This window comes from Protopterus annectens, chromosome 14.part0 (genome assembly GCF_019279795.1).
Source record: "Protopterus annectens isolate FY-2018-M chromosome 14.part0, PAN1.0, whole genome shotgun sequence".
In the NCBI taxonomy this organism is placed as follows: Eukaryota; Metazoa; Chordata; order Ceratodontiformes; family Protopteridae; genus Protopterus; species Protopterus annectens.
In genome coordinates this window covers 314104139-314128373 of record NC_056748.1, presented here as the reverse complement: position 1 = coordinate 314128373, position 24235 = coordinate 314104139, and the positions used below count along the sequence as shown (strand labels likewise).

At 40.1% G+C, this 24235-nt stretch overlaps 1 protein-coding gene across 1 annotated transcript in view; it reads left to right on the top strand.

Annotated features, from left to right (window-relative positions):
- Nucleotides 1-24235, top strand: part of LOC122788658 (deleted in malignant brain tumors 1 protein-like) — a 1289564-nt gene that overhangs the window by 1223247 nt on the left and 42082 nt on the right. The window contains exons 29-31 of the mRNA XM_044055554.1: nucleotides 32-196; nucleotides 6321-6496; nucleotides 20777-21168. Coding sequence (XP_043911489.1) covers nucleotides 32-196; nucleotides 6321-6496; nucleotides 20777-21168 — 733 coding nt within the window. The remainder of the gene's footprint in view (nucleotides 1-31; nucleotides 197-6320; nucleotides 6497-20776; nucleotides 21169-24235) is intronic.

The window sequence follows — 24235 nt, the reverse complement described above, 5'->3', positions numbered from 1 at the left end:
ACTTATGATTTATGTATCTTTTTTCTTCAAAAAAACGATGCTTCCTTGCTTGCAAAGCTCTGTGGCAGAATCAACTTAAATGAAATATATGTATCATCTTCAAACACCATGACCCTATACTTCTCGAAAAACAGCTACAATTCATATGGTTTCCGTGCTGTATACTATTCCACTCTTCAAAACCAAAATAAATCTGGTAAGTCTGCTGTTACGTTTTACCAAACTAATTTGCAAAGTAAATGCAAAGGTCAGCAGGTGACAAGTTTTAGATCACAGAATATTAGTCTTTACATGCTGCTCTATTTTATCATTCTTTTAGGATCTCAGATGGCTTCCTAATTATGCTTGTAGGACATACTGGGCAATAATTAGAAGTGGTACCATATCATCAGTGGGCCACCGGGACCTTTTAAGGGCAGCCACTTAATAGGATTCCCTTATGTAATTAGAAATGGTACCATATCATCAGTGGGCCACCGGCACCTTTTAAGGGAAGCCACTTAATAGGATTCCCTTATGTAATTAGAAGTACTACCATATCATCAGTGGGCCACCGGGACCTTTTAAGGGCAGCCACTTAATAGGATTCCCTTATGTAATTAGAAGTGGTACCATATCATCGGTGGGCCACCGGGACCTTTTAAGGGCAGCCACTTAATAGGATTCCCTTATGTAATTAGAAGTGGTACCATATCATCAGTGGGCCACCGGGACATTTTAAGGGCAGCCACTTAATAGGATTCCCTTATGTAATTAGAAGTGGTACCATATCATCAGTGGGCCACTGGGACCTTTTAAGGGCAGCCACTTAATAGGATTCCCTTATGTAATTAGAAGTGGTACCATATCATCAGTGGGCCACTGGGACCTTTTAAGGGCAGCCACTTAATAGGATTCTCTTATGTAATTAGAAGAGGTACCATATCATCAGTGGGCCACTGGGACCTTTTAAGGGCAGCCACTTAATAGGATTCCCTTATGTAATTAGAAGTGGTACCATATCATCAGTGGGCCACCGGGACATTTTAAGGGCAGCCACTTAATAGGATTCCCTTATGTAATTAGAAGTGGTACCATATCATCAGTGGGCCACCGGGACATTTTAAGGGCAGCCACTTAATAGGATTCCCTTATGTAATTAGAAGTGGTACCATATCATCAGTGGGCCACCCGGACCTTTTAAGGGCAGCCACTTAATAGGATTCCCTTATGCAGCATAGCCTAAACTCATTTGTAGAACTAGATGAGATTCATTTGGCAGGATGTTTTGGCTTTGAACCCAAGCTGATCCACAAATGCTACCAGACATTCTTTCAAAATCTTCTCTATCACATTATATGCCACTGAGGTTAGGATGACAAGTCCAGGGATGATAAGGCTATCTAATTTTGCAGAAAGAGTCCTTAAACTTCGTCCAGTCATCTTATATTTCCCCACTGGCCAGAGATTTGCTAAATACCTCTGACAGATGTTCCTGCTTATAAGCAGCTACATGGATAGTAGTTTACGGTGGAGCCTATCTGGTTCTTGATCTTTGTGTTCCCTCACTTACACTTGTTGCTGTTCAATCTCTCCATACCTCTACAACCTATTCTTTCCAGAATGGTTTTCTCTCCTTTTGCTTTTTTGAAAACAAGCATAAGTAAGTTGCTTAGAACTTTTGCTTGCTCCTTACCCTCTGTTATGTTCCACTACTCTTTTAATCAGCTCCCTCTGCACCCATTTTTCTCTGCAACTCTGTAGCTGTAAATAAACTATATCATTGCCTTAACCCCCATTAGTTCATTTTCCTTACTTACTTTAGCATTTTTAACCTGCCTTGGCATTGTCTTCCTAGCCGCTGCATACTGTATTTTTCTACACCTTCTCACTTTCACCTCCTGTATACCTTCCGTTCTCCTTTATTGCACCCCGTAACATTTTGTATAGAAATAAAAGTGTATTTCTCATTTTCCCTTTACCCAGTCTTCTCACTCTTTCTTTACTACTACTTTAGATTGTCCCAAATCTCCCCTAAAACTGATTGGGTGCTTTCATTGACTGTCACTCCCCTTTCCTCCACTCTTTCTTCTTCTTCTTGTATTTAGTCCATATCTGTATAACTGCAATATTGCGCCTTGCTGCATGGGCCATCTCCTCTGCTCCCCTAAAATAAATCATATCAGATCATGATCTCTTTTGAGAACTGGTGTCTTAACGTCTATCTCCCTCACACCTTCTGCTGTCCATGTACCACCTCTAGAATCCTACTGTTCCTACTGTATCCTTGTACAAAGTTGGCAACTCCTCTGTCAATTGCCTCTTTTAGTTCATTGTCCCATTCCAGACTGACTCAAACAGGGTCCCATACACCATAGCCATTACGTTTCTTTGTCTATTTCACATGCATATTCTCTCTGCTAGTCTTTCATCTGCAGCATATCATGCAGGCAGCAGATAGTATCACCTCAACAGCTTTTGCTTTCCTCCTACCATATACTGATTCACTTCCTGCCTTATTTGTCTGCACTGCTATATAGTCTTGTTTCTCTATATCAGTCTTTTCTTTGGCAGTTTCTGATTTACACACAACTTTAGATATTTTAAAAATTAATAACGCCATCCCTTTGCAATGGAAGAAGAGTACCCTAAGGCTCCTTTGTGTGAAGTTCCTGCTATCGTCCCAAGAACTGGGCTTACAAAATAGAAAAGACAAGATGTAGGTGGGATGAGTGTGGCTATCTGGATCTTAAAGGAAATACAGAGCACAGCTGAGGAGTTTCCCCTACTAGGTTACTGTACTTCATGTTTGAAAGGCAATACTGAATTCAGTGAGGTCAGACCAAATGGCTGATACTTCCATGTGGGACAGATTTCCTTCTGGGAAATCCAGTATCCAGTGATGTCGGCTATCACTGGCATATGGCATTGATAGCACATTTTATGCTGCCTAAGGAAGCTTACAACACTGGCATCTCTCTGCCACATGGAAGTGGGGGAAACTCTCTGCAAGAAAGGGGGAACATGTATCCAGCAAGCCAATCTTATTTTCTTCAGGTGTGTCACAGATCTGCTCTCAAAAAGGTTGCCTGTTACATAAAGGTTGGGAGGGTGGCCTAATGGTTAAGGTGTTTGCCTTACAAACACAAGGTGCAGGGTTTGAGTCTCACAAGGGATAAGTGGCTAAGCTTAAAATGGCTCGCAAGGGCAGGTAGCTTAGTGCTAATCTATGAACCTATGAAACAAAGACTGAGATGGCACAAGTGTTTACAGCTCTGCTGGCAGGATGGCCTCCTTTATACAAATAAACCAGAATGTCACAAATACATTGTGGGTCAAGAAGCATTATGTTTTGCCATCATCCTCCATGTCCATAAAGAAGCAGCACTAAATAGATCATGTGTCAGTGTACTATTGTATCAGACCTACAGCACCAGTGACTTCCTGGATACAATGGCATTTGCTCAGTAAGATTTGAGAAATTGCTCTATCCTACTACCTTGATAGAATCGCTTATGGATCCAGTGTGGTTGTGGTGGTGGTTGCGCTTGTGTCTTGAGCCCATATCTTACAATGACATCATAGTCTATCCACCCCCTTATGCCATTGTAGTAAGATACTATATATACTTTTGTTTATCCTGGTTGAAAAAATCTTTTGTCAGATAGGTAATCCACACATTTTTATTTCACCAGGCAAATTTTTTGTACATGTCCTACCCACTACGCAGATCTTTTGTGCAATGGTGCTTGCAATGTGTTACTGCTGTTCACTGATGATCATTATCAGCAGCTGATCCCTTGCAGAAACATGTTTTTATAAGCACTGCAGTTTTATTTTCCTAACCATAGGTCTGATGGTTCCATATTCAGTGCATGTTAATGCTCAGGTGTGCTAATTTTGGACAACAGTGTATCATGTACATCCACATATATGAGAAGTAAACCTATGTTTTAACTCAACAGTCACAATGAAAAGAGCAGATGTCATTTTTGCATCTAAACGCTTGGATACTCTAACTTCTGTGTGTTGGCAATTAGTTATTCACTCATATATACATCAGAAGGAAGAAACTGTTGCAGAAAAGAGGAAAATCCTAGGATGCAAAAAATTCCCTTACCAGCCTCAGTAAGAAGCTGAGATCCCTCATAAAATCCTCCAAAGCTAGTTACGAAAATAAAATTGCCAAAGATTCCAAAGACAACCACAAGGCATTCCACAATTATGCCAAGAATCTAAATGGCAATGCTCAGATCTGCTCTGAGCTACAACAGAATGGCATTAAATGTACTGATCCCAAGGATATTGCCAATATCCTGACAGATCAATTTAGTGCCAACTTCACCCCCCTCTCACCCACTAAAGGGCCCATCTCAATACCAAAAGACTGCCAACTTCTGGTAATCACAGCCACATGGGTAGAAACCGCACTCTCCAAAGCTAAGAATACAGCATCCATGGGACCAGATGACATCTCGGGCTGTGTACTACATGAACTACAAAATGAACTGGCACCTCACTAAGTGTCATGTTTAATCATAGCCTCACCTCAGGCTTCATGCCCACTGAGTGGCGCACAGCTACAGTTATCCCATTCCACAAGGGGGGATTCAACTTTGATCCCAGGAACTACCGTCCCATCTGTCTGATGAGCCTGATCTGCAAGGGCATGGAACCATTATCATGGACCCCACCCAGTTTGGGCTCGTGAAGGGCCAATCTTGTCTCCTGAACCAGATTTACTTCTTAGAATCAGTCTCCAGAGCTGTGGACGAGGGTAAGGTGGTCCACACAGCCTATCTGGACCTTGCCAAGGCCTTCAACACCATCCCCCACTCTGGAATCATAGATAAACTTACTAAGCTGGGCATAAATCCCTACCTCACTCGATGGGTTGCCAACTGGCTTACTGACAGAACCCAGACAGTAAAAGTAGCCAACTCCAAATCCAGCTCCAGACAAATAACAAGCGGAGTACCTCAGGGTTCAGTCCTGGGACCGCTCTTGTTTGGCATCTACTTCTCTGAAGTACAGGCCAGCACTAAGAGACTCTGGCTAACAAAGTTCGCAGATGACTGCAAACTGGGAGCCATTACTGAATCCCCAGATTATGTGGATATTCTACAAAAGGGCCTTACAGAAACAGATGCTTGGTGTCAGAGACATGGGCTCAAGCTTAATGCCAAGAAATTTATAGTTATCCCCTTTGGGAAAAAAACATGTACCCATAAATTACACATAGGTGGCAGTGCACTAAACACCAAAAGTGTGATGAGAGACATAGGGACACAGGTGGACAGTGGTCTCACCTTCGATAACCACGTTGCCACAATAATCAGGAAATCCTTCTATGTGGCACACCTCATCACTAAGGGCTTTCATTGTCCCACTGTGCTCAGCCCTCATTAGACCCATTATAGAGTACAATGCCCCATTTGGTATGTACCTCACAAGACATCTACAACAGCTGGAAGGGCCACAGAAATACCGCACTAAAAAAATCACAGGCCTGAAGCAGATGCCCTATGCTGACCGTCGAAAAACTCCAGCTATACTCTGTAGCATAGTGTCTACTCAGAGGTGATCTCTGCTTAACATACAAGGCCATGTCAAACCCCAAGCTGTTGGACATGCTCCACTTAAAGAAATCCCAATCCCTCAGAGCCACACGCTCCAGGGATCTAAACCTTGTCATCACAATGAACAAAACATGCTGGAGGGATAGGTTCCTGACCCAGAGACTCTCAATACTCTGGAATAGACTGCCCATACATGTTAAGCAGAGCCCCTTCTTGGCCCTCTTCAAAAGGAACCTTGATGATTTGATGGGAGATAGAAAATTGACCCCAGGGATCACATCAGTCGCCCTGCTAGACAGGGGTTCAGAGAAGTAAATATTGTGGGAAGAAATATCCAGGGAATTGTTATGGCTAGGCTTGTATTGGCCTAGGGCCGATAGCATAGTACTAACCTATGAACCTATGAACCTATTATCATTTGGAACATTTAAATAATCTGATCTCCTTGCCAGTTTTCTCTGTTTCATTAAAACTATTTGCGTGTATGTGGAATATTGCTTTCCAATAATGCAGTTCTACATTGTACAAACTTCCTTGAGTTCAGTGTGACTCAGATTCTCTGCAGTAATATGCCAGTCATCTATATAAACTAATGCTGAATAATATGATAGCTATCTTTGCACTCTTCTACAAAGTAATTTACTTCCTGATGTTTGGGCATGGAGGGAATATTATGGGTTCAGCAGTACTGATTTTCTTGTGTGATACTTTGATGATGTACCAAGTACGATTTTTTACTAAAACTGTTTATTCCTGTTTTAGTCTCACTTTCTTGCTCAACAAACTATATGACAGCAACCATCAGCAATGATTTCCTCTACTCAGCTGGATACTATCCAAGTGATGTCATGCTGAATGATCGACACTGCAGACCAAATATAACACATAATGCTGTAATATTCAACATACCTCTGAACAGCTGTGGAACTATTAGAGAGGTATGAATACTCTAATTAGAAAATCAGTAATTCAGAACTATGAAAACAGATAATGTATTTTTCATTAATTAAATATAAGTTTCACAGTCTACAATGCATCTCAAAGGAACAGAAAATAGCATCACCAATGGTCACTGTTAAATTCATAGTACATTATATTTTTAGTGTGTTGACCTGTGCTGTTACACATGACTTAAGCTGGGGAATCACCATAGATGATTGTGTTTAATTCATATTTTACCAAGAATGAAGAGAATTGTTTGGTCACAAGAGTGCAGTCCTAGTGACCAAACTAGAGCCCCATGCCATAGGAAGACATATGAATTATCACAACCCTGCCATGGTGTCCTACAATTTTATATTATTTAAAAAGGAAATATCTTACAAAAAACAGTGCCAGTTTATGCTTCAGACTGCTTTTTCCAGCTTCCTGCACTAATATGTACCAGCAGGGATGACTTCAGGATATACACAGCATGCAATACATCAATAAAATGACCCACCAGAAATTTAGCTCCCTCTATAGGGTCAAACTATATCTTACAGACATAGCAAGGAAACCATTAGCCATCCTCCTCCCTACTCTCCAATATGCAGCTCCCATACTGACAAATATAAATGCCACATTTGAATCCAAATGAACCTCCTACTATAACAAAATTGCTAGATTTACCTCTATACACCTCATAGAACCTACCATTGTCAAGCTCTAAAATAGCTTAACTCGCTTTACAATAACGTAAAGTACACACAAATGATAATGAGCTTATAAACTATTAACACCACTCAGACAAATGCCCAGCACTCAAAAATACCTTACTCCCCTACTTCCCCACTAGGGGCCTCTGTTCTGCCAATGAACTCCTATTAATAACATCCAAGTCATATAACTCAGCCGGTGACTCACTCTGGTCTTGTCATTTCTCCAAACTATGGAACACTATCCCTGAAAAAATTAAACTACTGGGCAAACTAACAGACTTCAAAAGCAGCCTCAAGCAACATCTCAATGAATCATGCTCAGCATCAGACTGATACTTTCCTGATCTCTGACTCCACATCCCCAACAAACATTTACTTACTACTTCCACGCATAATCACGTCTCCTAATCACTTACTTACTACCTCCACACATAACCACGTCTCCTAACCACTTACTTACTACCTCCACACATAACCATGTCTTCTAACCACTTACTACCTCCACACATAACCACATCTCCTAACCACTTACTTACTACCTCCACACATAACCATATCTCCTAACCACTTACTTACTACTTCCACACATAATCATGTCTCCTAACCACTTACTTACTACCTCCACACATAACCACATCTCCTAACCACTTACTTACTACCTCCACACATAACCATATCTCCTAACCACTTACTTACTACTTCCACACATAATCATGTCTCCTAACCACTTACTTACTACCTCCACACATAACCACATCTCCTAACCACTTACTTACTACCATCTACACATAACAACATCTCCTAACCACTTACTTACTACCTCCACACATAACCACATCTCCTAAGCACTTACTTACTACTTCCACACATAACCACATCTCCTAACCACTTACTTACTACCTCCACACATAGCCACATCTCCTAACCACTTACTTACTACCTCCACATATAACCATATCTCCTAACCACTTACTTACTACTTCCACACATAATCATGTCTCCTAACCATTTACTTACTACCTCCACACATAACCACATCTCCTAACCACTTATGTACTACTTCCACACATACTTACATCTCCTAACCACTTACTTACTACCTCCACATAAAACCACATCTCCTAACCACTTACTTACTACCTTCACACATAACCACATCTCTTAACCACTTACTTACTACCTCCACACATAACCACATCTCCTAACCACTTACTTACTACCTCCACACATAACCACATCTCCTAACCACTTACTTACTACTTCCACACATAACCACATCTCCTAACCACTTACTTACTACCTCCACACATAACCATATCTCCTAACCACTTACTTACTACCTCCACACATAACCACATCTCCTAACCACTTATTTACTACCTCCACACATAACCACATCTCCTAACCACTTACTTACTACTTCCACACATAACCACATCTCCTAACCACTTACTTACTACCTCCACACATAACCATATCTCCTAACCACTTACCTACTACTTCCACACATAATCATGTCTCCTAACCACTTACTTACTACCTCCACACATAACCACATCTCCTAACCACTTACTTACTACCTCCACACATAACCACATCTCATAACCACTTACTTACTACCTCCACACATAACCACATCTCATAATCACTTACTTACTACCTCCACACATAACCACGTCTCCTAACCACTTACCTACTACCTCCACACATAACCATTTCTCCTAACCTCCCTAATACACACTTCCACTTTGCTCACTACTATCACGCTCTCCACACTTTCAATACTCATTTCTTTCTTTCAAACCCTCACAGTATTCCTGCCTATTTCTACCTATCTCTGCAGCTCAACCTCCTACTATAATTTCTTAAGTCATTTCTACTAAGATAAATTTGATTTCAACTATAGAAATATATTTAAGAAATTCACTGTCTTTAAGTTAACATCTATATTGTTAGAGGTAATATTAATGTTGTAATCCAAGATAAGTAACTGTAACTCAGACTGCCATCACTATGTTTATTGCCTGTTTCAAGCAAAATAATTTGTGTTAACTCCTGTAAATAAACATTGTACAAGTGAACTGTATCAATGGTAGACTGGGTTACATTGAAATACTGTATGTTAAGACGATTTTTTCTGTCTGGGCCTGTGCTGAAAAAGGGCTTTGCCCAGTCAGACTATCCTGGTCAACAAAGACATATAAATAAAACTAATAAATTGCTATAAGGAGTGCCTTCATTGGTTGTATTATCAAGAGAAAGGACTTTATAGGTTCATAGGTAGGTACTAGGCTTTCAACCCAAGGGCCTAAGTAAGCCTAGCCAACAAGGTTCCCTGGCTTACGCCACCCAAGAAAGTTATTTTCCTGTGCCCCTGTCGAGCATAGCCACAGAAGTGATCCCTGGGGTGTAGTTCCTATTTCTCATCCACTTATCAACATTTTTCTTGAAGAGTGCTAATGAAGAACTTTGCTTGACATAGATGGGTAGCTTGTTCCAGAGTATGGGAAGTCTCTGGGACAGGAATCTATCCCTCCAGCATATCCTGTTTATTGTGGTGATAAGGTTTAGGTCCCTAGAGCATGTAGCTCGGAGGGATTGGGATTTCTTTAGGTGTAACATGTCCAACAGCTCTGGGTTTGACATAGCTTTATATGTTAGGAAAAGATCACCTTGGAGTAGGTGATATGCTATGGAGTAAAGCTGGAGTTTTTTGAGAGGGTCAGTGTAGGGCATCTGTATGAGGCCAGTATTCCTCTTTGTGAGGCACTTCTGTGGCCTTTCCAGCTGCTGCAGATGTCTTGTGAGGTATATTCCAAAAGGGGTGTTGTACTCTATAAAGGGTTTAATGAGTGTTCAGTAGAGGGGAACAAGACCTCTTTTTTCCTAGATGAGAACCCTTTTGTGATGACTTGTGCCATGTAAAAGGATTTGCTGACTACTATGGCAATGTGATTATCAAAGGAGAGACTACTGTCCACCTGGGTCCCCAGGTCTCTTATCACACATTTGATGTTAAGTAGACTGACTGCCACCTATGTGGTAGTTCATGGATAGAGTTTTTACCAAAGGGGATGACAATGCACTTTTTGGCATTGAGCTTGAGGCCATGGCTCTGACACCAGGCATTTGTCTCAATGAGGCCCTTCTGTAGGATGTCCACATCATTTGGGGACTCAGCTATGGCTCCTAGTTTGTAGTCATCTGCGAACTTTGTTAGCCAAAGGCCTTCTGTCTTAGTCTGTACTTCAGAGAAGTAGATACCAAACAGGAGAGGTCCCAGGACTAACCCTGTGGTACTCCACTTGTCACTGGTTTGAAGTCAGATTTGGAGTCTGCAAGTTTTCCAGTGTGGGCTCTGTCAGTGAGCCAATTGTCAACCCATCTTGTGATGTAGGGATTTATACCTAGTTTAGTGAGTTTAGCTATAATTCCAGAATGGGGGAAGGTGTCAAAAGCCTTGGCGAGGTCAAGATAGGCCGTGTGAACCACCTTACCCTCGTCTGCAGCTTTGGTGACTGCTTCAAAGTCATCGATCAGGTTCAGGAGGCATCATCTGCCTTTCATAAACCCAAATTGGCTGGGGTCCAGAGTTTGGAGGTTAGCAATGTCTTTGTTTATGAGTTTCATGATACGTTCCATGGCCTTACAGACCAGGCTCATCAGGCTAATAGGGTGATAGTTCCCAATATCAGTGGTGGCTCCCCCTTTGTGGAGTGGGATAACTGTTGCTATGCGCCATTCAGTGGGCACAAAGCCTGATGTGAGACTATGATTGAACATGGTGCTTAGGTGGGGAGCCAGTTAATTCTAAAGTTCATGTAAACGCAGCCTGGGATGTTGTCCGGTCCCATGGATGCTGTGTTTTTTGCTTTATAGAGTGCAGCTTTTACCTGCATAGTTGTGATTACAGGGACTCTGCATTCTTCCTGTGTAGATATGGGCCCTTTAGGAGGTGAGAGGGGGGTAAAGTTAGCACTGAACCTATCTGCCAGGACGTTGGCAATATCAGTTGGTTTTGTAATTTTCATGCCGTTGTGCTGTAACTCAGAGGAGATCTGGGTGTTGCCACTGAGATTCTTCACATAGCTATAGAATGCTTTGTGGTTGTCCCTAGTATCAGTAGCGATTTTCTTTTCATAGCTAGCTTTGGAGGATCTTATAAGGGATCTCAGCTTCTTACTGAGGCTGACCATGGAACTCCTCCACTCAGATTTTACTCTCTTTTGCAACAATTTCTTCCTTCTGTTGTAGAGTTTGTTTATGGCAGGGGACCACCAGATTGACTTCCTTTTTTTGGAGGATAGCATCTTGGTTCTGTTTGGGATAGCACGATCCATGCACTCATGTAAGTGCTTATAGAGTGCATCTGTGTAGGATTTAGCAGTCGTAACTGTATTGTCCATCTGCATAGGTGTCATGAAGTTCACCACTTCTGTCTTAAGAAGCATGAAGTTGGCTTTGGAGAAATTTTTCACCATGATTTCCTTAATGGGGGGTGGGGGCAGGATGTGGATATCTAGGGTGATTAGCTTATGGTCGGATATGACCCACGAGGAGTTGAGGTGTGGAACACCGGTCACTCATGCTGGTAATGACTAGGTTTAAGATACTGTTGCCCCTGGTGGGGGTGTGGATAAGTTGATCCAGGGCATTGGAATTTATGAATTCCTGAAAGCATTGAGTGAAGGAGTTGGTACATGAGTAGTTTTCCCAGTTAATGGTGGGGTAGTTGAAATTGCGCAATATTAGGGTGTTTGGTTGAACCCTAATATTTTCCAGTATATCAAGAAAAGAGGAGTGGGAATCCTGGGGCATGGTGGAGGATCTGTAGCAAACTACAATTTGGATTGCAGGTTTGCCCAGAGTTAGTTGCACTTGGATAACCTCGGATGCATTATGCTGAGCAACTAGCCTGGAGATGTGGATATCCTTAATGAATATGAACACACCTCTGCCTTTGGTGTTCCGGTCCAGGTTAGGTGGCCAAAATGTGTGGTATGAGTTACAGCCTGGTAATGCAGGGGTGCTCTCTGGAGCCTTGAACCAAGTCTCAGTCACTGCACAGATATCAATGTTCTTCATTTTAAGGAGTGCCTCGAGGGAGTGCATTTTCAGATTTAGACTTCTAGCATTGAGTAGAATTACCCTCAGTTTTTGCTTACCTGTTCCTGTTACAGTGGTGAATTTGTCATTTGAACCTTGCCTAAAAAAGGCACTATAGGGGCAGCAAGAGCCTTAGCCAATATCCAGAATCCCAGGGGTGATGGGTGCAGGCCATCTCTGGCAAAGTCTCGTGGTACTGGATCCCCTTAGACTGACACCAGAAACTTAGCCAATTGTTGAAGTCAGTCATTTTGTCCTTGTACTGCTGTATCATTCTGGGCGATGGCAGGATGCTATTCAGGGCTAGGGTCATACCTGTCTGGGCTACAAGATCAGAGAGCTCTTCGATGTCCCTTTTCATGTAGTCCAGGGAGGTATGTCTCTTGTCATTCACACCAACATGGACAATGACAGAGTCATATTTTACTTGTTGTGGAGTGACCTGAGTGCATGGGTTATGTGACGGATCCTGGCACCCAACAGGCAGCTGACAGTAACCATCTCCTTTGTTTAGCCTGGAGAGTGGGACATCAGTTTTCCTGACTATAGAGTCACCTATGACTAGTGTGTTGGGTACGTTGTTTTGTCTTATGGGCTGTGATTGAGTGGCACACAGAGTCTGTGGGCTATGTGTCATTTGGGTTGGGTTGGGGGGGTGGAGGTTGCTTGTGTTTCTGCTTTGGAGGTCTCTGTTGCTTGAGCAGATTATTACTGAGAGTCTCCACGAATGTTTTTGTGTTTCTATGTGTAATGCAAAAAAGCTGTGCACAGCAAACGTAAATCTCTGGATCCACCAATAGCCCAACTGTTATGGGTGAAAGCGCTTAACTCTTTTCTACATGCTTCATGTTTATGGTTTTGGTCCGCTGTTCACTGTCAGTTCGTCCTTGTGATTCAATAAACTGGATTTGTACTTGGTAGTGTGGCACTTATTGGTGGATCCAGAGATTTACGTTTGTGTTTCTATGTGTGGATTTTGGTGGTATAGGTTTAGTGGGACTATGTGATGAGTGTTGTGTGGTGCAAGTGTTTACCTTCTCCTTTTGACTGTCAAGTTCAGTCATGGTTGGAGAGAGCTTTACCTCCAATTTGGCTAGATAAGTGCATCTCTCACAGGTTGTTGTGTTGGGTGGTAGGAGGAGAGGGTTGTCGCTGTACATGAGGCAATTGCTACATTGCCCCAAGATGCCCAGATTCATCAGATAGATAGGAGAGAACACTGGGAGCTGACCCTTAGACAAGCCTGAATAAAAAAAAACACTTTCCTCTATAGAAGTGAGGAAAGTGAGTATAAGAGCTGTTTTTCTCTAAGCAAGTGAGGAAAGTAAGTACAAAAACTGTTCTCCTCTAGGTAAAGAGGAAAGTTGAGTGCTGTAGCAATTTGTAGCTTATTTAGTGCTAACAACAAGTTCTAAACAAGGGCTGAGCACGAATAAGCACATTCAAGTGTTAAAACTAAGAATCTGTACCTGGATCTTGTGGTAGATAGGCTTCCTAGTGCTTATCACTCCCACTGATAAGCTTGAATGCTTCCCTCCAACACAAAATGGCTTGAGGGGCTCAGAAGCTTACAAACAGTCATGGATACAGCAAATCTGTATCTGGACTAGACTAGTTACGGGAAAGGTGGGGAACAAGTGCAAACATGGGCTTTTGAATAAGAAAGTTGAAAGAGATGGAAAAACTGCCCAAACAGCCAATAAACTACAATTTCTGGGCCAGAAACCACTCTTGTGGTAGATAGGCTACCTAGTGCTTACGACCTTAGAGAGAAAACACCAAAACTTTGTTGTAGAGCAAAAAAAGTGGTTTTAATTCCAAACGTATTCAGTTCCGCAAGTCACAAAAGAAATCACACAAGCGCTTTCGCCCAGGTAGTCCTGAGCTTTATCAAGTATACCACTTAAAACCACTTTTTTTGCTCTACAACAAAGTTTTGGTGTTTTCTCTCTAAGGTCGTGGTTAAACCTTTCTTTGGTACTGTTTGTTTGTTTACCGTACCTAGTGCTTACCACTGACACTCATAAACTAGAAGGTTTCCCTCCAACATAGAAAGGCTCGGGGGGCTCAGAAGCTTACAAGCAGTCCTGGATACAGCAAATCTGTATCTGGACTAGACTAGTTAGAGGAAAGGTGGAAAACAGGTGCAAACATGGGCTTTTAAACCAGAAGGTTGAAAAAGATGGAAAAACTGCCCAAACGGCCAATAAACTACAATTTCTGGGCCAAAAAACACTATTGTGTTAGATAGGCTATCTAGTGCTTACCACTCCCACTGATAAGCTAGAAGGCTTCCCTCCAACTCAGAAAGGCTTAGGAGGCTCAGAAGCTTACAAACAGTCCTGGATATAGCAACTCTGTATCTGGACTAGACTAGTTACAGGAAAGATGAGAAACAAGCGCAAACGCGGGTTTTTAAACCAGTAAGTTGAAAGAGATGGAAAAACTGCCAAATGGCCAATAAACTACAATTTCTGGGCCAGAAACCACTCTTGTGGTAGATATGCTACCTAGTGCTTACTAGTCCCATTGATAAGTTAGAAGGCTTCACTCCAACACAGAAAGGCTTTGGGGGCTCAGAAGCTTACAAACAGTCCTGGATACAGCATATCTGTATCTGGACTAGAATAGTTACAGAAAAGGTGGGAAACACGAGCAAATGCGGGCTTTTAAACTAGAAAGTTGAAAGAAACGGAAAAACTGCTGAAAGAGCCAATAAACTACAATTTCTGGTCCAGAAACCACTCTTGTGGTAGATAGGCTACCTAGTGCTTACCACTCTCACTGATAAGCTAGAAGGCTTCACCCCAACACAGAAAGGCTTTAGGGGCTCAGAAGCTTACAAACAGTCCTGGTTACAACAAATCTGTAACTGGACTACACTAGTTACAGGAAACAAGCTTAGAAAATTTTTTTTGGAAAGTGGAAAAGAAGAAAGGAGAAACAGAAGATAATTCAAAATTAAGGACCTAAGTGGCTTGCTCTTCACAAATGTTCTCTCTGTATTAGGTAGTGTGAGCTAGTGACACTAGACTGGAATACAGCTGGGATAGAGCTGAACAGATGGGACTGGTAAGAGTGTCTGAAGTCAAAATATGATTTCACTGTACTCGGTTGAGTGAGCAAATGAGATAGAACCAGGAGGAGTGTTCAAACGCAAATTTAAAGGAGGGACAGGCAATTCCAAAGCCATCCAGATTAATACCAAAACAAGAACAGGGAGGGCGGTGGGAAACTAACTGCAGAGAGAGAGAGAAACCACAGTATTCTATGAAACAAACAGAAAAATAAATAACTACAGAGAGACACAGACAACATTCAATGAAACAATTAAATAGACAGAAACATGAAATGCAGTACAATCTTTAACAATGCAAGTTTGTACTTAACTCAGCCAGTAATGCAGCTGATTGTAGGTATGTAGCAGAAGCCAAACAGCTCAGGTATTGAACAGTAATACATTCAAAGATATGTGACTCACTTATAAATATAGAGAAACCCTCTAGGCTAAGAGTTTAATGCTGAATATCAATGAAGTGAAACACAATAGCCCCCACTAACTGCAGGGACAGAGAGAGACCACAGTATTCTATGAATCAATTAAATAGAAAAATAAATAACTACAGAGAGACAAACACAATATTCAATGAAACAATTAGACAGAAAAATGAAATGCAGTACAATCTTTAACACTGCAAGTTTGTACTTAACTCAGCTAGTAATGCAGTTGATTGTAGGTATGTAGCAGAAGCCAAACTACTCAGGTATTGAGCAGTAATAAATTCAAAGATATGTGACTCAATTATAAATACAGAGAAACCCTCTAGTCTAAGAGGTTAACACTGAATATCATTGAAGTGAAACACAATAGCCCCCACTAACTGCAGAGACAGAGAGGACCACAGTATTGTATGTAACAATTAAACAGAAAAATAAACAACTACAGAGAGACACAAGCACAATATTCAATGAAGCAATTAAATAAACAGAAAAATGAAATGCAGTGCAGTCTTTAACACTGCAAGTTTGCACTTAACTCAGCCAGTAATCCAGTTGATTGTAGGTATGTAGTAGAAGCCAAACAACTCCGGTTTTGAGCAGTAATAAATTGAAAGATATGTGACTCACTTATAAATACAGAGAAACCCTCTAGGCTAGGAATTTAACATTGAATATCAATGAAATGAAACACAATAGCTTTTTTCATGGACAGGGATTTGGGGAAAAAAGTAGCAGTTTTTTTTTTTTTTTGAGCATGGGTTGTGAGTTACAAAAATGTTTCAGTTGCTGTTAAAGCTTACTGAGTATTTTTTTGAGGTGTGCCATGTTGTCAGATGTGCAAATTAGCATGGGGTCATCTCCACACTCTTTTAGGGAGGCTTATCACATGGATGTGTGGAGGCCATTGATGAGAATGTTAAAGGGGAGGGGACCAAGGATAGAGCCTTGTGGTACACCGGTGGTGACTGGGAGTTAAGGAGAGAGGGTGGACTACCATTTTACTGACTGATACCTATTAAACAGGTATCTTTTGAATCATAGAGGGGTGGGCTGAGAGACAGACCTAATGAGGACATTTGAAATAGAAGTTTGCTGTGACAGTCTGTGCTGAATTCTTTAGACAAGTCTAGAAACAAGGAGGAGACTGGTTTGCCATTATCTCTAGCTTTATTGACAGTATCTATATAGGTTAGAAGTGCAATATTAGTACTACCTGAAGGATGGAAGCCATGTTGTGTGGGGGATAGGAGGTCTAAATTAGTAATATCAGTTGAATTTCTTCCTTTGTGCAAAGTTATAATTTGTGACTTTTTGCAGAGAGACAGAATGTGGGATTGCTGGATTGACCTATTTATAAGTATTGAAATATGGTAGATGATTCTATTGGCCGATATTTTAAAGTATTCACTTGGAAGGTCATCAATTGAAGTAGAACATGGTTTGAGTTTGCTTAAGAGTATTTTCATATAGGATTTGGGCACAGGTCAGAAGATAATAGTGGATGTGGTAATACATGGCTGCTGGGCAGGATTAGGTTTAGATGTTGGGGAATCCTTGGTTACAGATGCTATACTATCTCTGAAATAAGAGGTGAAATGTATTGCAGTTTAGAGTAATAAGTTATTGGGAGACTGGTTAGGATTGCATTTGTGGCTTGGAGGCAAGATTTCTTTAATGGTTGTCCAGAATTTTTAGGGTTATGTTTATTATTATTCTGAAAGTTATTACAGTATAGATTTTTTTGTCTTCATTAATTTGGCTTTTTAGTACAATGGTGAAGCATTCTGAAGTTTTTCAGGATATTGAGGTGTTTTATATTTTGCCATTTTTTTCAATGCTTTTTTTCTATCCTGCATTAGGATTCTACTCTTTTTGGATAGCCAAATTACATTATTTGTTTTTAGTCTCTTCCTTTTAGAATGTTTTGGAGGTGCAAGGCTATTCAGAATATTGGGGAACATTGTACTGAATAAATCTACAGCATCATACAAGCAGAGGATTTTTAGGAAGTTCCAGTTAATGTATGATATGGTAGTAATGAACATTTCTGGGTTAAAATTGGAAATCTTGTGTGTTGTTTTTATGAACATACTGTTTAAGTGGATGTGTGAAATGTCTTGATGAATAGACTGGGAGATGATCATCGAGACAGCCACTGTACCAGAGATGGTGTATTTGCTAATGTCAGATACTAGAATCCAGTCTAATAGTGAATTTGACATCTTAGTATAATGTGTGGGCAATTAATTGGCTGTGTAAAACCAGATAAGTTCACACTAAATGTAGGGGAGTTAGAGTTTATGCCAAACCAATTGGCATTTACATCACCTAGTAGTATTTCTTCTTGTGGAATTGTTATGGATATCCAATTTTGGATATCTTCTAGTACAGTCACTAGAAGGAATGTAAAGAACTGTGATACATATTTGTTTATAAATGTTTAATTTCAGAAAAGTAATAAGCTCTGATGAAATGAATTTTGATATTCATTTGTTGCACGGGGAATGTGGTAGATGCTGGGAAATATTAAAGCAATACCACCAATGTTCCTCTTTACGCAGTCATTACAAAGGATATTATAGTTGGAAGGTATAATTTTGAGGTAATTTGTGTTGGGTTTAAGCCAAGTTTCAGTTACATCGATATCATCAGTTTTTTGCTGGGTAATCCAGGTATGTTGTTTAGTAATTTTATTTCCTATTTTTCTAACATTTATGGCAGCAAAAGTTAGATTTCTGGAGTTCGAGGCTGACCATTCTAAGGTTACAGCAGTGTGTGGAAGAGAATTGTCTTGATGTTCATTGTGATAGGTGGGGCCAGGATTAAGGTGAATGTCTTGTCATAGAAGTATTTTAGTATATTGGAAAACTATCGTTTTTTTTGGGGGGGGAGTATTTTTCCACTTAATTTTGCTCTGGTTTGAGCTGAAATGGAGTTAATCCATCTATGTTTGTGGTAATGATGAGATTAACTAGGTTTGGTGTGATGTGTAGAGAGTGTAAGATGAAAGTATGAATAGGTTATGACTTAGCTTATTTCCTTTTCCTGTTATGCTTAATAGATAAATTGAGTATTTCAGTTTTTGCTGTGAGCAGTTGTTGCTGACCTGCCTACTGTTTTTATATGGTAAATGCTGGTCTATCAGCACAATAAATGGTTTTCTGCTTATAGCTCCAGCAACCAAGGTTCTATACAAATAAAAAAGTCTCAGATTATCTGAGAGCAGCTTTCCTGGAGATCAAGCTGAATGAGCACATCTGCTGTTCTCTTTTCCTGGAGCAATGGTGAGGATAGCCTACATCATACATGTAGGTTCTACAGATGTACACAGATATGCACCTTCCAACCACACTTAGCTTTGTTACAGAAAGAGGAAAATCTGCCTGTGTACCCTAATCTGTGATACTCCAGGAGGAGTTCAATCAACAAATGACACATTATACCAAACCTATACCCCAAAATTTGCTAGTCAAGAGGAGGAAAATGTTCAATATTACATTCTGGAAGTAAGCCAGGATAAAGGCTGGTTATCTCTAAAATTATTTCTGAGGAACACTGATTAATTAGAAGGAAAGTAAACAATCTTAGGGGAGGTAAACTGGAATAATATAGGTAAGGCAAAATATATTGTCCCTCAGTGAAGATGAAGATTGGAGGGGGGTTTCAGTTTTACAAATTAAAGTTGTACTGCGATAAGAGTTGGCTCAGTTGTTCGGGATTTGGTAACTTATGTGGATAGTGACCTAAAGTTTGACCAACATGTTCCCATTGTAGTAAGAAAGTCCTTTTATATTGCACAGCTAGATGACACTGTCCTCTTTTACTCAGCCTTCATTAGGACAGTCATTGAGTATAATGCCCCCTTTAGCATTTATCTGTCCAGACACATGCAACAACTGGAACACCCACAGAGATCCCTTACTAAAAGGATACGAGGCCTAAACAAAATGTCCTACACGGACTGACTCAAAGCCCTGTCACTATACTTAGTATCCTACAGACTGTTAAGATGTGACCTGTATCTAGTATACAAGGCATCCTCCAACCCATTACTAATAAATTTACTGCACATCAGCAACTCAAATGGCATCAGAAATAGTCTAAGGATCTAAACCTCTTCTGCAACAATAACAACAGAACAGTTTGGAGGGACAGGTATATCTTGCAGAGGATGCTGCTGCTGTGGAATAGACTCACCATCCTCATAAAACAAAGTTCATCCCTGTCCATACACAATCACAACTTAGATCTAGGTATAGGAAACAGAAAATTTACCACTGGACTGCCTTCATACTAGTAACAGACAGAGGCATCTCCTAAATGCTTTATCCCATGCATGGGTCCCCTTAAATCATTTATGATCTGATCCCATTTATTCTCATTATGGATAATATATAATTATCGACTATGAGATGGGTAAGGCCAATCTATAACCAAATGGGATAGGTTATTTCCAGTACATAAAGGGAAAATGTCTAGCCTTAAAATGGCCTGCAAGGGCAGCTAGCCTAGTATCTATCTATGGAACTATGAACCTACATGTAAGTGGCTTTAGGCACTTGTACATAATTTTCTTGGATTATTATTTTTTCTTCACCTTTCTTAATTTAATAATATATTAATACTACTAATTTAAGAAGACAATGATAAGATTATCCTACTTGCAAGTAGGCTTATGGTGACTAAAGTGGTCTCACATTCTTTGTTCTTGTATTAGACCTGCTGGGTTCAGTTTTTTGGCTCCATATGCAGTGAACACACTACAAACCATTCCTAGTGTAAGTACAGTCGTCCCAAAGGTGGTATTTGTGCATGTGATACACTTGGCACTATGAAAAGTTTTCCACAAGAAGAGGGTCGTTACTATATTGTCTAAGGGTGTTACACTAAGAAAAAGCACTGTATTTAACAATATATTAATATCTCATTTTTATGTGCTTACTGATGGATTTTTTTATTTATATTTTGTAGGCAGACAATAACAGCATCACTTATTTAAACATGATAACAGCTTCTGTTTCTGACTATATAATTACCAGGCAAAAGACTTTTCAAGTACATTTGGCATGCAAAATGCAACAAGACACAATCCTGGAAATAATGTACATAGCTAAGAACACTGGAGTGGAAATGAATGAAACAGAAGCCGGGAGGTACAATATAAGCATGTTATTCTATGATTCGTCATCTTTCACCAGACCTATATTAGATTCACCTTATTATGTCAACCTGAACCAAGACTTATTCATTCAAGCCACTCTGAAGAGCACAGATACTGATCTGAAAGTGTTTGTCGATACTTGTGTGGCATCACCGTACAAATCTGACTTTGTTTCCAAAACCTATGATTTAATTCGAAATGGGTAAGGATAACAATCCATTTATTGAATGACAAATAGAAACTGTTTAAATGTAACATGAAATGTGCATTAAGTTAGAAGGTTATCTTTTGCTTAGTTAAATAATAATGATGGGAAAAGAAGCAAGAAAAATTGACAATCCTTAGAAAAAGTTAAAAAGAATGCTACTACAATCAGTGAAAGAAAGACCTGCCCATTGTATGGATAAAGTAGAATAACATCAACCAACACTGTAAAATTGCTTAACCCTAAATGTAAACTATTGAATATTAACAAAACAGAAAAACGTAAATGAAGACTATAATTTATCCCTTAAACAAGAAGTGGAATGAGTTTAAATAACCTGTAGGATTAATGTGAAATCAGTTCACAGTTAACCTATACTGACAGCGTTATGTAGAAGCATTCTTGCTTATTGCTAAATGAAACCTATCCAATTCTTGATGAGCTATGAATGAGTTTCCATCAAGGGTTATACTGTTCTGCTGGGGGGGGGCTAACATTCTAAGCAGTTGGTCAATTACTACACTGACTAGCCAGTGCTAAAGGAACACATAGCAGCAGCCCACCTCAAAATAAGCTTAACATGAACAAATATAAAGGAATGAAAGACAGTGTACGTACCAAAATGCCAGAGAAAGACCAACACCGTGTCTGTCATACCATCCTCAATTTAACCTGCATGTAATTTAATTTTAGGACTTTTGAAAAATTAATAGAATTTTTCACTAAACAAGCCCCTTACCTGTATACCTCTCAACCTCTTAACACCAGAATTCAGGACAAAGATAATTTAATGGGGGACAAAGGCAAAAAATCAAGGACAGATTTTAAATATCGCTTCTACAAACATACAACGCTGTTAGTGCAATGGGTTTTACATTAGCATGCATTTCCTAAAGGATATGAAGTCTGAAACTGAAATGTTTGTCATTATATAGTAATTTCAATCCTCAATAATTTGCCAGAAAACCACAGATTTCATGAGGGACATACCAAAAAAACTGTCAAAAGTCTGGATAGTTCTGTAAAAACCTGGTTGGTCTTATTTACAAAAAGAACAGACATGTCAACACAGCCTTTTTAAAACCACCTGTAGCAATAAATAAATAAATGCAATTAGTTTTGCTGTTGTGAAGCTTTAGATCACTACTGGAATGTCATTTATTATTCTGGGATAAAAATGTCAGTCCTTAGAAAATAACATGATAGTATTTCACTTTATATGTTCATAGGTAAGTACTAGGCTATCTATGCTCTCAGGCCACTCAAGCCAAGCCATTTTCCCTTTCTGTGTTCAAATTAGCCTATCTCATATGGCTATAGACTGGCCTTATCCATCCCATGGTCAATAATTATATATTACCCAAATGTTACTAACTGGGATCATACCATAGATAATTTGCGGGAACCCATGCATGGGATAAAGCATCAGGAGCCGCTTCTGTCCATTAGTAGTACATGGGCAAACCTACAGTAAATGTTCTGCTCTCTGTCCACTGATCCAAGTTGTGCTTGAATATGGACAGGGATGAACTTTGTTTTATGTGGATGGGGGGTCTGTTCCACAGCAGTGGTATCCTCTGTGAGATATACTTGTCCTTCCAAACCATTCTGTTCATGTTGCAGAAGAGGTTTAGGTCTCGGGACTGAATAGTTCTAATGCCATTTGATTGACAAATGTGCAGTGAATTCATCAGTACTGGGTCAGAGGATGCCTTGTATACCAGACACAGGTCACCTCATAGCAGTCTGTAGGATACAGAGTAAAGTGACAGGGTTTTGAATCAGTCCATGTAGGACATGTTGTTTAGGCCTTGTATCCATTTAGTAAGGTACCTCTGTGAGCATTCCAGTTGTTGCATGTGTCTGGATATATAAATGCCAAAGAGGGCATTATAGTCAATAACTGGCCGAATAAGGACTGAGTAAAGGAGGACAATCACGCCCCTAGATCTAGACACAATGCCTTTTTTATAAGTTGCGCAATACAGAAGCACTTTCTTACAACAATCAACACAGGTTGGTCAAACGTTAGGTCACTGTTCACATAAGTTCCCAAATCACGAACAACTAGATCATCTCTTAGCAGCACATTATCAATGTGGTAGTTCTCTTGAACAGATAACTTCCCAAAGGATACAATAATGCACTTTTTGGCATTTCGTTTCAGTCCCTATTTGGTACAAACCTTCCTGCAGGATTCTTAAGTAATTTGGAGATTCAGTGACTTCCCTTAGCTTGCAGTCATCTGCAAACTTAGTCAGCCAGAGCCCTCTGTTATTGGCTTTTACTTCAGAAAAGTTGATGTCATATAGGACAGATCCCAGCACAGAACCATGAGGGACTTTACTGGTGGCTGGTCTCTTTGTGGAGGTAACTTCCTCTACTTCAACTTCCAACATCCTATTTCTGAGTGAGATGGCAATCCATCTGTCTTTAGTTAACCAGTTATGAAAAACTGTCCAATAACAAATTTCATATTTTGGCTTCTAGTTTGCCTTTGCCTATGTGTATCAGTACTGTCGCTCACCTGATGTCAAACTTATTCCAATACTTTATTTTCCAGTAGTTTGCTGCCCCCATAATACTGTCTCATTAAAGATAATTGATTTGATCCACAGAGTGATTAATGACTTAGCCGGTAGCACAAGAATGCTCAACAATTAGCTAAGGTCATCTGTCCTAGACATTTATTTTCTTTTTGCTACGTCTGATTTAAAGGACCAAGTGAAGTTGAAACAACATGAAATACTGAACTCTGTAAACACTCTCTGTAATTACTATTCCTCTTAAATGGTTATCAGTTCCTCTCTGGGTGATTCATACTCAGTCAACACACCTATTCTGTCTCTCTATGGAAGTAATCTTTAGTACGAGAATGCTTCATCAGTAAAGTGGTAAACTAATAAGTTAATGTCACCTAATAATAATATTAGCACAAAAGGACCACAGTGTTGTAAATAATTATCATCCCAGTGATGAAGTTGACACCCTCCCCTTTAATGGCCATGTTATTGAGCTTAGGCACCTTTACTGAAATAATGGAGTACAGGGATGGAAGCCACTT